The sequence below is a fragment of the Bombus pascuorum genome, chromosome 6, assembly GCF_905332965.1.
Source record: "Bombus pascuorum chromosome 6, iyBomPasc1.1, whole genome shotgun sequence".
Lineage (NCBI taxonomy): Eukaryota > Metazoa > Arthropoda > Insecta > Hymenoptera > Apidae > Bombus > Bombus pascuorum.
In genome coordinates this window covers 5,856,906-5,872,378 of record NC_083493.1, presented here as the reverse complement: position 1 = coordinate 5,872,378, position 15,473 = coordinate 5,856,906, and the positions used below count along the sequence as shown (strand labels likewise).

General features: G+C 27.9%; 1 protein-coding gene across 8 annotated transcripts in view; it reads left to right on the top strand.

The window, feature by feature from the left end:
* Positions 1-15,473, top strand: part of LOC132908030 (uncharacterized) — a 39,121-nt gene that overhangs the window by 8,762 nt on the left and 14,886 nt on the right. For 2 of the 8 annotated variants that reach the window (XM_060961560.1, XM_060961568.1), the window contains exons 4-13: positions 139-327; positions 498-1,005; positions 1,223-1,453; positions 1,672-1,974; positions 2,239-2,373; positions 2,580-3,337; positions 3,953-4,142; positions 6,428-6,760; positions 9,650-9,686; positions 11,628-11,770. In XM_060961560.1, the coding sequence (XP_060817543.1) occupies positions 139-327; positions 498-1,005; positions 1,223-1,453; positions 1,672-1,974; positions 2,239-2,373; positions 2,580-3,337; positions 3,953-4,142; positions 6,428-6,760; positions 9,650-9,686; positions 11,628-11,770 (2,827 nt within the window). The remainder of the gene's footprint in view (positions 1-138; positions 328-497; positions 1,006-1,222; positions 1,454-1,671; positions 1,975-2,238; positions 2,374-2,579; positions 3,338-3,952; positions 4,143-6,427; positions 6,761-9,649; positions 9,687-11,627; positions 11,771-15,473) is intronic. The other 6 variants (XM_060961562.1, XM_060961564.1, XM_060961561.1 and 3 more) reach the window with 6 other exon arrangements.

Here is a 15,473-nt window from a genome sequence, read left to right as displayed (position 1 = left end):
TTAAATATAATAAATTTAAGGTATTAAGGTTTTATATCTTATCAATTTTTAACTTACTATATAACAATTTAATTTATAAAAAATAGTTTTTACAAACAGTATTTTAAACATTAATTTAAATAATAATTATTTTTTTAGAATTATAGAAATTGCTGGTGGACGAGAAGTTTTTTCTCAGAGTCGAGGTAAAGTAGCAGCTAGAAAATCACGCTTTCTTGCGGCATCAAATTCCTTAAATAATGAAGACATTCAAACAGATAACAAGCTATCAGTTAAAAGAAATAATAAATCACCAAACACTCAAACTATATGGGAATTAAGAAGCCGGTAATTTGAAAAGTATTATCTACTTCTAATACACAAAATATATGACAGAATTGAACAAGAAAAATTTCATTTATTCATACAACTATCATATTTAATCAATTAGTTGTGTATTATTTTCCTGATGGAGGATTGTATATAATAATACAAATTATATATGACTGAATTTTCAGATGCGGTGATACAAGAAAGCAGCGTTCTAATAGAGAAGTCACAGAAACTGTATTTTCTTCAGAAATACATTCTGTGCGACATAATCCAACAAAATCTATTGACTATGATTCCCCTAAGAGCAATCACAGCAATCGTATTATTAACTATGACTCAATTTTGAATAGCAATAATGTAGAATATGGTATATCAAAAAATACTGCGGATCTTGATTATGGATTGTCAAAAAGCTGCATAGATTATCAATCAAATCATACTACACCAGCAAGAAGCATGGCTATCGTTAGTGATGGTGAAGTAGTTGTCTTTGATGACATTGATGATAATTGGCAAAATTTGCGACTAGACTTAACTTCTAATAATACCAATCAAGTTACACCAACTAATTTAAGCCTCGAAACTGAGGAATCTCAAAGAGGTCGCATTCCTCCAGAACCCTTAAGTTCTAGCATTGGAAGTACACCGAGCCCAACAACGGCATATCATCGTAATACTTCAGAATTTTTTAAGGTGCATATTTTTATTTGCTTGTTTTATCTATAATATATATTTGTATTTACACAATTAAATAAATGATCAGATTTCATTACATCTTCCTTTTTGTAAGATGAATATAATAAAATTATTTGAAACATTTAATATAGTAAAATAATTGAGAAGTAAAATGTTTTTATGCATTATTATCCAAAATAAAGTTTTAAATACTATATAGAACATATATTTTTAGGTTATTACTCCAGCTAGTGATTGTGAAGTAGACTCACCATCTTCGGAACGTAATCACAAAGTAACAAGAGTAATTGGTGAATTACCCATAGCACAATATTCTGAAAGTCCACGACGTTATGGAGTACGTGATACTCAACTTCCATGCCTTTTGTCATCACCATCTGTATACATGACACCAAGGCCTGGTTTTCCACAGAGAGTATTACCGACAACACCAAGTCATAATGAGGTATGTTTCAAATGAATAGCTATATTTTCCTGTGTTATTATACAGAGTGTATAGTGTAGCTTAAACACCTTAACAATTTTTAAAGTCTTTTATAAGTTTATATATATGTATAATTATCTTTAAATTTAATAAAATTCAAGTTTGAGAAAGAGGAGGGATGGTTACATTATTATATCAAGAAAATAGAAATTATAGAATATTTTCATGTTTCTTTTTAGAAGGAGGATACTTCTGCAGAAATCATCGTAGAAAAGGCTGTGGTAGAAACAAATATAAATTATTCTGATGATCAAGCTGTAAATGCCTCTCCTCCATCTCCTAAAATTGAAGATGAAGAAGAAGACTCTTTAAAACCATCAACTATACCCACAGATAATATAAGCAATCTAGTATCGTCTGGTGGTAGTACATTTGATTATTTATATGAATTCTCAGAAACTCGAAAAGTACTTGAGGAATTCTTTAAATGTCCACCACCAACAAAAGAAAAGGAAAACAGTACTGAGTCTTTCCCATTTCAGGTATCAATATTTTGTTTATTTTATATGTATTTTGATTGACAAAAGTAAAATTTACATAAATACACATTTCATATTATAAACATTTTAAGTTTACTCATGCCTTAGTTAAAGCTTTTAATTCTTTTAATGTAACTTTATCTTACAATGTTAGCATATGATTTACATTAAAAAGCATTTTCTGACTTTTGTTGCTTGTAAAATTGATTTTTTTATGATAGTAATTATGTTTCGAATTACCGCTTATAATCATACTCTTTTCTCTAGGATTTGGATTATGAACTGCGGAGACAAGGAGGAAGTGCTTATGTTGGTCAACGATTAGCTAGTGGTCCACCAACAACAGAGGAAGTTCTAGTTCATGAATCTCCCAAGAAACAAAGAGCAGATTTTCCACAAAATGTAAGAATATTCATACAAACAAATTTCTAAATGTGTATATATAGTAATTTTTATTTGTATATAAGCCATTAATCAAATTTGAAGTTAATCATCAAAAATCGATCTACAATAAAAAAAAAGATGAAGTCCAAAATATATTACATAGCATCGTTTTACTTAAAATGAAGTTATATTTACTTGAATTTTAGTATTTTGTCTCTTTTTAGGCCGGTGAACATGAAAATAATTTCTTAGACCTCTCAGTAGGTACTGGAAGTAGTGAGGATCTCGGAGAAACAGAGGTTGGATTGCAAGTCGGGCACTCTCGCAATTTTACATTGAGTCCTGAAACAACTGATTGCGACAGTAATTGTGGAGATCTCGATAGTGAAGTTTCATTAATGATGATGGATAATGAATTAATACCAGCTAGTGGTCTTCTTGGATCAGTTGGCGATTTAGGAAATAATTCAGATTCATTGAGAATATATGCTAGCATGCCAGTTCTCGAAGATGGTTTATCTAGTGGACACGCCAGTGATACTGATAATAATAATCCAACTGTGATGTTGATGAAGCGACAAATTAATGAAATTGAAAAAGAAATTATTCAACGTAGTCGTATTAATGATAGTACTCATCCAGCTACCACGGAGAATGATTCAGTTGGGAAAGATATCTCTGGCTTAAATGTCGGCAAAGATATTTTGCATTCCTTAAAAACTTCATCGCCTGATCTATTTGTTCCTAAGAAAGAAAATTCATATGATACAAATGAGCTTCAGCTTGATGGTTTGGATCCTCTTGGCACACCGCCACCGCCAGCACCTCAGGCTAGACAAAGCGTTAATCTAGAAATAGGTGGTGAAGTTGAAGCTGCTATTAAAGACATTAGAATGGCTTTGCAAAGGACTAAGACTTTGCCTGTAAAATCTTCTACAGAAGAACCAACTGAACCTAATGTCAGTCCTATTTGGATACCAAGGTATTTCACTTTCCTTTTTTTAAAGTTTATATTCTTTCATTTGTTTTGCAAAATTTGTATATTTTTAATACGAATTAAGGCAACAGCAATTATATTCGAATTTTAATTTATAAGTTATGTATTAGTATTTTTACTATTTCTCTTGTTCTTTGAAAATTTTAAATAAAATCTTTCAGTATCATATTCCATTCTTTTAAAGTTTACATTAAAATGCCCGATATGAGCAATAAAAATTACAAATATGAATTATGTGTACTGTTAAACATCATTATATTTACATAAATACTTTATAACGTAAGATTTTATCTATTTTACAATAGTATTTATTATTACTATCATATACATCAATCCATAGAGTATTCTTTATTGACAGTAATACATATATTTATTTTAGTTATTATAAACATCATTATTATAAATTTTTAATCTGAATATTTTCTTATATAAATATTTGTACTGTTTAAACGGCATAGTCTCAATAATCTATTGTAAAATTCAAATATTAAGAATACAAAATATTATAAAAAAGAAACTACTTTATATAATAAATTAATCATTCATATTTGTATTTGAGATATAATTACTGTTCTTTAAGAACATCTAACTAAAATGTAGTCTATCGGATGGCAGGCGGAGAATTTGCGTGGAAAATAATAGCGAAGAGTCGGAAGTTCGTCGTACGGGTGAAGAAGCAGATGTTGAAATCGAGGAGGGTCCAGATGAAGAAGAGGCAGATACTGACCTCGAAACTGATCGTTTACTTGGACAGCAAAGAACAGACGATCAGGGTTTTTACGACGACAAGGTAAGATATATAATAATAAAATAATATTATTCAATAAGGTTTTTTAAAATCAAAATCTTATGAATTGACGAAATAGTTTTCGCGCAAATTAATAAAATTAAAACACACCTCTAAAGATAACAGTATATGTATATGTACTATACATATAAACTGAAATCGTCATGTATTTTGTTACAGGCGAAATGTATAATATAAAAAAATAATATCTAATCGAAGATACCGAATACATATAGTACCGTTTTCTTTCTAGTGCGAACTTTAACTTTTTTCCACTTTTATATTATTACAGTTATCTTCTTATTTTATCATGTTATCTTTTCAAATCTCGTATTTAAAAAATTACTGTTAATTTTTCTTATTCTAAATATCTATTATAAAAGCATTTATTCAGCAACTTAGAATATAGTCCTTATAAATGTTGAACCAGGTTCTGTCAAAGATTTTTAATAATTTTAACCTTTAATAATGAAAATTAAAAACTTATCAATATTTATTATTTATTCAGTAAAATTTTTCTTGTTATTGCCATTTATATTTCGGATTATACAATTAACAAAATACTTTGTATTAAAAATATTACTTTTTATATATAACCACGCAAATATATGTATGTACAAATTATTATTATCGATACTCTATGTTAGAAGGTATCTGTTGATTCAGTATTTTATTAGTAAGTAATTATGTACAGGGTATTTGAAATTTATTTATCATGAGCATCATAGCGTTATTCTACACCTCTGAATCGTCAAAGATCTGCAAAAAAGTAGCCACAAAATTGACTTTGACCTTGTTGATATTAAAGGTCAAAATTTTTTTTGTTGCGTCGCATTTTACTCATCGTGAGGACAAAAAGTATCCAAGGAATCGTAAGTCGTAACTCAATAGTTCTCTTGGGGAAAAATGTTAAAGTTCTATTAATTTTCAAATTTACTTTATTTGTAATTTGCTTATATTGTGCAGTCAGATGCAGGAAAAGTAGTATCTATTGTCATACATAGGTACTGCAGATCCACTATTATAAATTCCATATTTCCCTTTTTTTTTTTTCTCTCTCGTAGCTCCGAACTCGAATTTCTACATTCCAAATCAATTTTTCTCCTAGATTACGCCCTGACTTTAGATGATAAGAAAATTGATGAATCGGTTGACTAGTGTGAGATGAAGCAGCATCATCGATGGATTCAACAATTTTTTTATCGTTAAAGTCAGTGCGTGATCTTGGGGAGAAATTTGGTCGGAATGTAGAAATATGACTTCAGGAATAAGAAGGGCTAATAACGAGAAAGAAAAAAAAGGAGATATCACATTTATAATAGTGGATCTGGGATATTCATGTGTGACAATGGATGCTACTTTTCTTGCATTTGACTGTCAATTGCGCATAAGCATATTGCAAAGCGAATTTTAAAATTAATGGAACTTCAACATATCTTTTTTTTTTCAAGAGAACTATCGAGTTGCAAACCACGATTCCTTGGAGACCTTTCGTCTTCACGATGAGTAGAATATGATACAACAAAGAAATTTGATCTTTAACATCGAGGATTCAGGGTGTAGAAAAATACTGTGATCATGACAAATCAGTTTCGAATATCCTATACATATCAAGAACAAAACTCTTTTATTCGTTAAAGATTAATAATTCTCATATTATACAACTTATTTGATGATATGATAACATATAATTGTTCAATGGTCTTAATCCTTTATTTAGTAATACAAAAAATATTTTTAAAATATTCTGCAATATCTAAGAAAAGTTCAGTAAAGTTCATTAATTATAAAATAATGTTATTTAATAATAAATAAATTTAATAACAATAAAATATCATTTAACTGAATAAGATACTAAGATAAATATTATAGTTTACAAATGTTAATAGTAAATATTAATTTTTAATAAAGAAAAGGAAATATGGGTTTTATAAAGGAATTATAAAAACTCATAAAAGTAAAATTGAAATAGTTTCGTATTTATATCTTATTTATATTTTATAACTATTTATGATTAGAAAAAATTGTTGAGGTAAAATTAACCGTTATTTTTATACAGAAAATATTTTAATTTATTTCACACCTTCTCGATCTTTATCGCCCGTTGCTCGTGTATTCTGCGAAGAAAGATATTATAATGCATAAAGACCAGTTTATTCAGAATACGTTAAACTAAGTAAAGGATTAAAGTAAATAAAAAATATGCCTTAGGTAGTGCATGATCTGTGTAGGGGTATTATCTTAAGGGTAAACAGACTAACATAATAAATATAATTGGTGTTACATAGGGGTGGAGGAAGCCTAAGACTAGGACAATGTTACCACCGATGAGTGGAAAAGTGCCAACTCCTAAGCAAACTCCCCCGAAAAGCCTGAGTGTCGTTCCGGTAGAAAGCCCGCTAGCACCTTCGGAACCCTTAGCTTCGACCTCAGCCTGTGTATCCACTTCCGCTTCTGCCTCTATTTCACCTCCTCCAGTAGTTTCCGTTATTCAAGCCGCGCCTTCCGATTGTGATGTTACTACTCCTTCACAACCTACGACAAGTCCACAGAAGACTCCAGCCAAAAATTCTCCCTCGTCCCCTCAGAGTCTCAAGGAATCCAGCAACAAGGTGAAAAAGGTGCCCCTTCAATTACATTTCATCAACCTATCTTCTTTTATTATGGCTGCTACTAATCATACTGCTACTACTCTCTTTTCTATTCATTTATAATTACCATTAGTGCAAGTAACATATTCAGTTAAATAACAACAAACAACAAATACCAATTGATATATTTACTACAATCTTTGTGTTATTTATTCTTTGTTAAAAAAAAAATAATCTCTCATTATTTAAAAATTAAATAATTATCAAGTAATTATTAATTAAGTTAAATTATTATTATTAAATAAATAAAAATTAAAGGTACTTTTCTATATTACAATTGTATATCATATTTTGATATTCATAAAACAATTAATAATTTCTCATGAATGTTTTTCAAAAGGATTTGTTTTTTATTTTATTAATTTCGAAAATAAGTGTTCGATAAAATTATAATGCTTTTGGGGTTTTTATATCTATATTTATACCTTATATTTGAATTCTGAAAATTTCGAGTTTTAGAGTAACTGATTGCATTTATTTGTAATCTTAGTACAGTCCTCCTAATCAATAACATCATTTGCTATTTCTTCCACTATATACATAGAGACCATTATATGGAGGGTTCAGAAATCAATCAGTGCAAGTCCAACTTTCCCTGAAAATGAATTACATAGTCTAAAAACTAATTTATTGTTAAAATATTCCAATTGATAAAGTAGCTACTTTTATACGTAGATATACAATAGATTTCAGTACTTATATCGACCACTGAGTTACTGGTTAAAATTATTCAGCGGATGATCAGTATAAGTCACTTTAAAGTTGTGTAAAGTTTACGCTTTGTTGTTTATTAGTTAGAGAATAATCTCAACGTGAGAGAAAAAAATGAAAATATGCATTTTGTGTTATCAGAAAATTATCTTTCTTCTGATAGTGGGTCTAAAGATAATTATTTAGGAATGCTGCCCTAGATTTCGATGATTTTTTAAAATATCGTAGAAATTTTAAACAACTTTTCCCTTTGCATGTTACTGCTGGACTGTTTTAGTATTTGCAAAAAACTATCGCTAGCACTACAGAGAGTTCTATCTATATGCGTATACCTGTGACGTAGTTTACATCCATCAGCCATTGATCTCTTTATCTTTGTACCATACTTCACAAATCGAAATAATTATTCACAACTGCATACGCGAAGCTGCAAGAAATATGTTCGAAAATTTGTTCCGACGGGATAATGTCAATAAAATATAAAGCTTAGTATGAATTATAATTATGTTATTATTATCCAAATTATATTAGTCATAACGCAGCGACCAAATTTTAAAGACTAACTCGAACATAACATTTTTAATATGCTGTTGTGCGCGAAGCTGTAATACGAAAGATCCGTGGAATACTCAACCTCCTTCAACCTTCGTTTATATATACTACGTATAAATAAAAGATAAGATTTAGGCTTTCGTTAATTTTTTAAAACCGATCCAGCGAGGCGGTCAGCAAACAAACTAACGCACATTGCTATAGATGCTCAATTATATTCACTGTAACGATACCGATAGGTTCTGCGAATATCTCGGAAACTAAGATCGAGTGGCGGTTACATGAATAGAAAAAAATTGCTTAGAATCATGCCCTTAACGACATATTAAAAAGTTATCGAAATTCAATGTGACGGCAGCTTTCTAAATAATTAGCAAAATTTATTGTAAAGAAAATTTGCAGAATGATCTTCTACTTTATGAGATCAACATATGAGATGAAAAGCCGCGTTGTATCCGAAGGCCAGAGTATCGACTCGCGAAAGAAATTAAAAAGAAACACGTGTTTGATTTGATACGTTATACTCCGCTGCATTATAAATAGGTTTTATCGAATCTTGCCTACAATAAACGAAAACACACTAGCATTCATATCAAAGGTAAATCAAATGAACTTTGATGCCAGTGGCTTTGAAAGTGATAATTCGGACAAATATTTGACATGTCACAATTCTTTGGTTTAATCTGATTTCTATTAAAAACATGGCCTTTTCTTTCTTTCTCTTACGGTTAAGCTTATTCGTATGTCTTATAATAAAAATCGTTTTTTGCATCTTTATTAGTGTTATCACTTTTTTAATATTTATATTTACAACCATATAAATTGTAAAAACTTTCTTTATTTTGGTTTCAATGCTAATGGACTTGTACTGATTTGTTTCTGAACCCCTCATATATAATTTCCATCTTTTCTTCCTTTTCGGTGATTAAATATGAATTGTATAATATACTAATCTAAAGAGATATATATCAATGCAATTTACAAATTATGTATACACGAAGTAGTGATAAATAGTTACATAGTACGTCACAAGTGCATGCATATTAACAAATTCAAAGCAGTTTTCGTTATTTTCATAATGCAAATAAAGTAGAACCAAATGGTAACGGTAATCTTTAAGTACGATTTTATTAAAAAAAGTAATTGCCTTATTTTTCATTTTTCAGTCTTTTATTTTTTTCCTTCAGATTGCATTTTGAAAAATATTACAATATTAAAACAATATTGCAATATTAAGATAGCTAGACAATATAAAAGCAATGAAATAAAAATCATATACATCCATACAGTATTTTTCAAAATATATATAAATGATAGATTTTATACACTGACGTTAAATTTAATTATTAATTTTATAAAAAGAGATTCATGGTTCGGGTTAAGGTCTTTCGAAACTTATTTAACTATACATTAGTTGCAATAAATATTTCTTCAAAACTTATTTATCGAGACAGATTTGAAAAACTATTGCATGAATGAAGCTTTGATAAGTGGTACAAAATATAATTTTCAAAAGCACGTATTCATAATATTGTATGATGAATTTTCGCTTGTTTTAGTAGTGAAGTAATTGCAAATATTTTTTATGTTTAATAGGAAAAAGAAGAGAAGAAGAAAAGCAGAAATAAAGAAGGTAATGAAAATTATTTTTATACTTTTTGCGAATACATAAAAAGTACATGTTACTTCATTATTTATTATTGCTTTTCGTAATAATTTTGTAATATTTGTAATAAGTGATATAACAATAATATTTATTGCTCACTAAGGAATGTTGTTTAATATCATGCGATATATTTTTCTGGTAAATAGTACAGAAATATAGTGATACTATGTATGTGTGTGCACCTTTTGTGAATTATTTTAAAAATTTCATGATAAATATTCGTAAATCAGAAAAAATATCGCTTATCACAAATATTTGAGAAAATTAAGATATAACATTGCTATGTTAGAAAACATCATGATAAGCTAAAGGTATATGAAATTAATTGTTTTTATCTTATTTGATACTGTATGATATAGATTAAGAAAGCAAAAAAGCTTAATTAATGCTTATTTACTCTTCTGCAACAAGATTAAAGTTTATGTGATACTATAGATAATGTTACTCCTATGATCTTACTCCATAGTCGAATCAAAACAAACTCTAAAGAATATTCCTAACTCTATCATTTTGATTATTTTAACTTTTTTAACATTTTCAAATTATGTACATACTAATAAATGTATAAAATGTGTCTTTCATTTGCTGCATTCCTGTTGGATATACTCGGTAGGTAGTTTAAAGTAAAATTTAGAATTTTTTCAAACTTAGAACTTGCAATATAATCAGTTAACTGTGGAAAGTTAATCAAAATTGTTCTTCATTTTACTTAACTGATATAACACAACTTTTGGTTTTACATTGATGATTGAAGACTGTAAGAATTATGTTTGCAATTTTCCTATTTCTATAAATTTGGAAGGAATAAGAATAAAAATAAGTTTACTAATGGATAACTTAAGTAACAACATTGCTTCCAATTTTACGTAACAGTTTTGCTGTAGCAAGCAAACTATCTAACTGATTTATAAGCATTAACATCACTGCATGTTTGGAAGTCATGAATTTGTATCTCTTTAAACCCTTTGATAAGATGACAGATAGCTTGATAATATCCGATCGGCTGATAACTATTTGATCTAATTCCTTTTCCGAGAATATTTATGGAAGTTGATCAGTACTGTACGAAATGAACTTCTGTGATGTACTTATAATCTATTTAGATGTTAGATTTGTTAGAAAAAGCTAAAAATTAAGAATGTCCATTTCAGTGGAATCATTTTATCTATTTATTATGTAACTGAATTGTATATGTATATTAGTTATACAAAATTGGAAACTTCGGATCAAGCCTAGATTTATTGAAACTAGTGAAGAACTATTACAAGAAATCAATTATGGAATATAAGATATTTGGAGAATAAGAAGTGCAAAGAAAGGAAATTATATTGTTTTAATTAAATACAATTGATAATTATAATTTAAAAATTTATGTGATATTTATGTGATATATATAATTAATAATATAACGAATAAATATTCATATATGAAACATATATATTCAAACAGATACCAATTTTCCATACCTGACATTAGTCGTTGAATTTAAAGAGATAATAAATTAAATAAATCAACCAGAGAACGTATTCATTATTAGAATATGTTAAAGAACTATGAAGAACATTAAAATTGTACTATACTTGCTTGCTATACCAAAACTTTTAACGCATACAGAACCGTTTTGATACTTAATTACGAAACAAGAAAGAATTGGTAATTTTGTAAGAAGTCTAAAAGAAATCAGAAAACGACATCAAGCAAACAGTTGGTTAATAAGAGATATGGATATAACGTTAATAGACAATTTAAAAAATGATGAAACCTTGACGGGAAGCATTCCTGTTCCAATAAGCGCGTCTTCAATTAGACTTGTTCGGTCATCGTTCGATTATTCTTTGGTGTTCGGCAATTTGAACAAGAAGAGATCGTGTGAGAAGTCTAAATGGTACATTTCTTTGAACATTTCAGCTCTTCTCAACGATTCTTCAGTTTTGATCGAAGGAGTATTGTTCCGAGCCAGATACCTCGGATCTACTCAGCTCGTTTGTGAAGGAGAACCTACCAAGTCGACTCGTATGTGTCAGGCAGAGGAAGCTGTGTCTAGGATAAAGGTACGCTTATCATTTTCTTATTCTATGTTTGCATTTTACGCATATGCTCTTTACCTTACAACTTACTTCTTTCGTTTCCCTCCTTCAAAATTATATTTTTAATTCTTTGATATCATAGGATTTGCTAATTATTCCACGTTAAATTAATTTGATTTGCGGAAACAGTAATTTATCAAGCGATTTTTTACGATTTATTTAATACAAAAATTACATTGTGCATTTAACTACAGCATCCTTATTAACATTCCTTTCTAAAATAAGAAGTTAAGAGATAATTAAAATATATGGAACAAGATACGGTAGGATATAAAATGTGTAACTTGCATAAGAAAGAGCAAAGAATATAACATGTATTTCTGTATTTAGAATGAAAAATTCTACACGCAATTTACTTCAAAATTACAAAGGATGAAAAAGTAAAATTAGAAAACTAATTAATTTGATGTGGAATTTTCTTATATATTTTATTTCGATGAAACCTGTCGCTGAGTCCTATTCTATACGGTTATCTGATCATAACCATATGTATTTATAATTAGCAACATATTTAAATATGTTAGGATATCTAATGTCAAGTTAAACGTTACATGCACTCATTTACGCTCTATGTGCGCGGTAGAGATCACGTATAATTTTCATAACTTTCACATTTATAGCGCGTTATTTATAATATTATTATAAACGATTGCAACACTGCAAAGTAAGGGTAGATTGTCCACTATTAGACATATTTGTATCGTTTGCACAATTCATTCGGTAAATGCATGGCAGATCTTTAGTTCCTTCGAAACTTCATAATTCATAGGTAAAGACCTGCTGCTATCGTAAGCATTCCTCTTTTGTTCATTTCTTGTTTTGTTAATACAGATATGTTTGTATATATGAACAGTGGTTTATGTTGTGGAAAGATTACAAGAAGGGAAGAATAACTCCTACTTATAGAAAATTTGTGTTTGATAAACGTGAAATTTCTCGATTGTGAAAACAAAATGATTCGTACTTTAATAGAATATTAATGTGCATAATTAATTATTGAGTTTCGATCAATTATTGTATAAGATACGCATTTAATTTTTACTCTTTTAATATCAACATAGCTCTCAATAAGTAATATTAAAGTAACTTGTTAAGATATTAATTGTATCTAACTTTTACTTCAAAGTTTAATGCGTGCATATACGTATAAAATAATTATAAGATCAATGGTAGAAACATCCAAACATAGTAGTACATTGTGCGAATTTATTTAAATATCTCATTCCCTCCTTAATTAATATTAATTTCAATGTACGAGAAATCATTTTGATATTTGATAATTTTGTTATTTAATCTTGGTACTTTCCATTTATCAAACACTCTATAAAGAATATATTGCATTGAATTCAATAGGATCTTTAGATCTTATCTTTAGATAATCTTATCTTTAGATAGGATTAAAATTTCAATAATTTGAATAATCAAATGTCTCTTATTTGTTCTTCACAGTATTTTTTATTTATACCTGTAGATAGTTATTACATATACATACATATGTTCGTTTATACCTATTGCGTTATCTGTGCAATATATGCAAGCTGTTAAATATTGCGATGATTTATCGAGATATATCAAGAAATTATTGTTTAAAATAATTTATGTTGAATACTTATAAAAGTGTAATATTTTTTCGGTAGCTCTATAAGATGTATGTATATGCGATTTATGTGTATAACAGTAATATAATGCACTGACGCGTCCTTGCATGTACAATAAAATGCAATATAGAATGTCATAAAAAATATGTATTATAAAAATTTATATGTATTTTATTAAATTTTAGCTGATAAATAGCCTAGTATAAAAGTATGTTCAAACAAAATAAATTAAAGTTTTTGCTAAGATACTTCAGTTAAACCTGAGAGTTTTTCCCACAAGTTAGGAATATCGCGAAAACGAAGGATTATATTTGAAGTTAACCTTTCCTCAGAATTTCAACACAATTCTTGTTTTATTGATTTCTAATCCTATATTATGTAAATGTAATTTCTGGTAATATAACATTAAGAAACCATTGACTAATGTACACCAAACAAATAATTTCTGAATCAGCAACACGTTGATTGCCAACATTTTACTTAATTGAATTATCAGATACGACTGTTTAAAATTAACAACAATCGAATTAAATCTAATAAAATAGAAATAATAATTTCGAACAACCTTATATATTAAACGAAACTTTGAATTTAAAATATTAAAAAGATTACCTTGTTTAAATTCTGATAAAAAAAAAAAAACGTGATTCGATATGCTGGGAATTTTAAAATATTTAACGTGAAATGAAACACCGCTAATAAGAATCAACATTTTAATATAGAATGTTAATAATTTAGAAGTAGCAGTAAGATGAACTATCAATTGGTAAAAAGAATTGATCGTGTTGTGGATTCTAAATACTCTATTTAAATACGATATATTTTTGTATTTTATTATAATACCAGGCAGATACGTTGTTTTTAAGAAAGCAAAGGTACGGCAATTTTGAATTTTCTCTATGTATTTTTCATAAACTCATGTTTCACTCGGTATAAGAAAAGACTTACATTATCAGCATTTGACTGTGCTTTTTCTATACACATGCTTTGATCACGTCTTCTGATGAATTAGTGTTTTGTTCCATCTTTACACCGAACTATTTTATACAGTATCATATACCTTTGTAATTCAATCGTTTAGTATTCGAATAATTTTCTAATTACAATATTCTAGAAAAGTTACATAAAATGATAAAACTTTAAAAAAGATAAAAGATTTAGTTTCTCGATAAATTTCTATACAAAATATTACTAATTGAGTATAAGAGAACAATTTTACGCATCGTATGTTATTTAGATGTTATATTAGCTAGTATATATAAAATTTACATAAAATATTTAATAAGCAGTTTCGAATAAAACAAATTGATGCTATCTCAAAAAATGCGAATATCAATGTAAATATATAAATTAAAGTAAAATATAATTAATATCTTGAATTAAACTTTTGGTCGAGATTCTTAAAAAACTTTAAAACTTAAGAGAGATAATTAATATTTAAAAGAGGAAAATAATTGAAATTTACACGATAATTAGAATAGCATGGTTCACACCACGTTGTAAAATGATATTTCTATCTATGTATAAAAATGTAATGTCTTTTAATTGTATAATTTATTGTTAAAATTATACAGGATAATCTGCTACAGTATAAAACTATAAAGTATGAAAATCTTTGCCTGTTTGTTTGGAAAGTCATTTAGAATAAAAAATAACTTGTATTTCTCAAAGCTGAGTTATAATATTAAACTTAAGACTTTCCAATAACAACAGTAAAATTTCGATTTGTCAAAGAAACTTTAAACCGTAACTACATAAGTACATATCGAGATCTATGTTCATATTTATAATGCTTTACATGCAGAATGATCACCCAAACAATCTGTTTGAAATTTTTATATTTTTCTAAAATTAGTCTTAACGTGTAACATACTATGCTATAGTCGTGATAACAAAATTGCTCAATACCGTTTGTATAAAAGTATTAAGTCAAATATTCTACTAATAAATAAATTAGCAAAAATATTACAGTGTACTGAAATGACATTTAATTATCAAATTAGACATTATAAAATAATTTTCTCATTATTAGACAACTTCTATGTGAACTATTGTTTCTTATTTATATA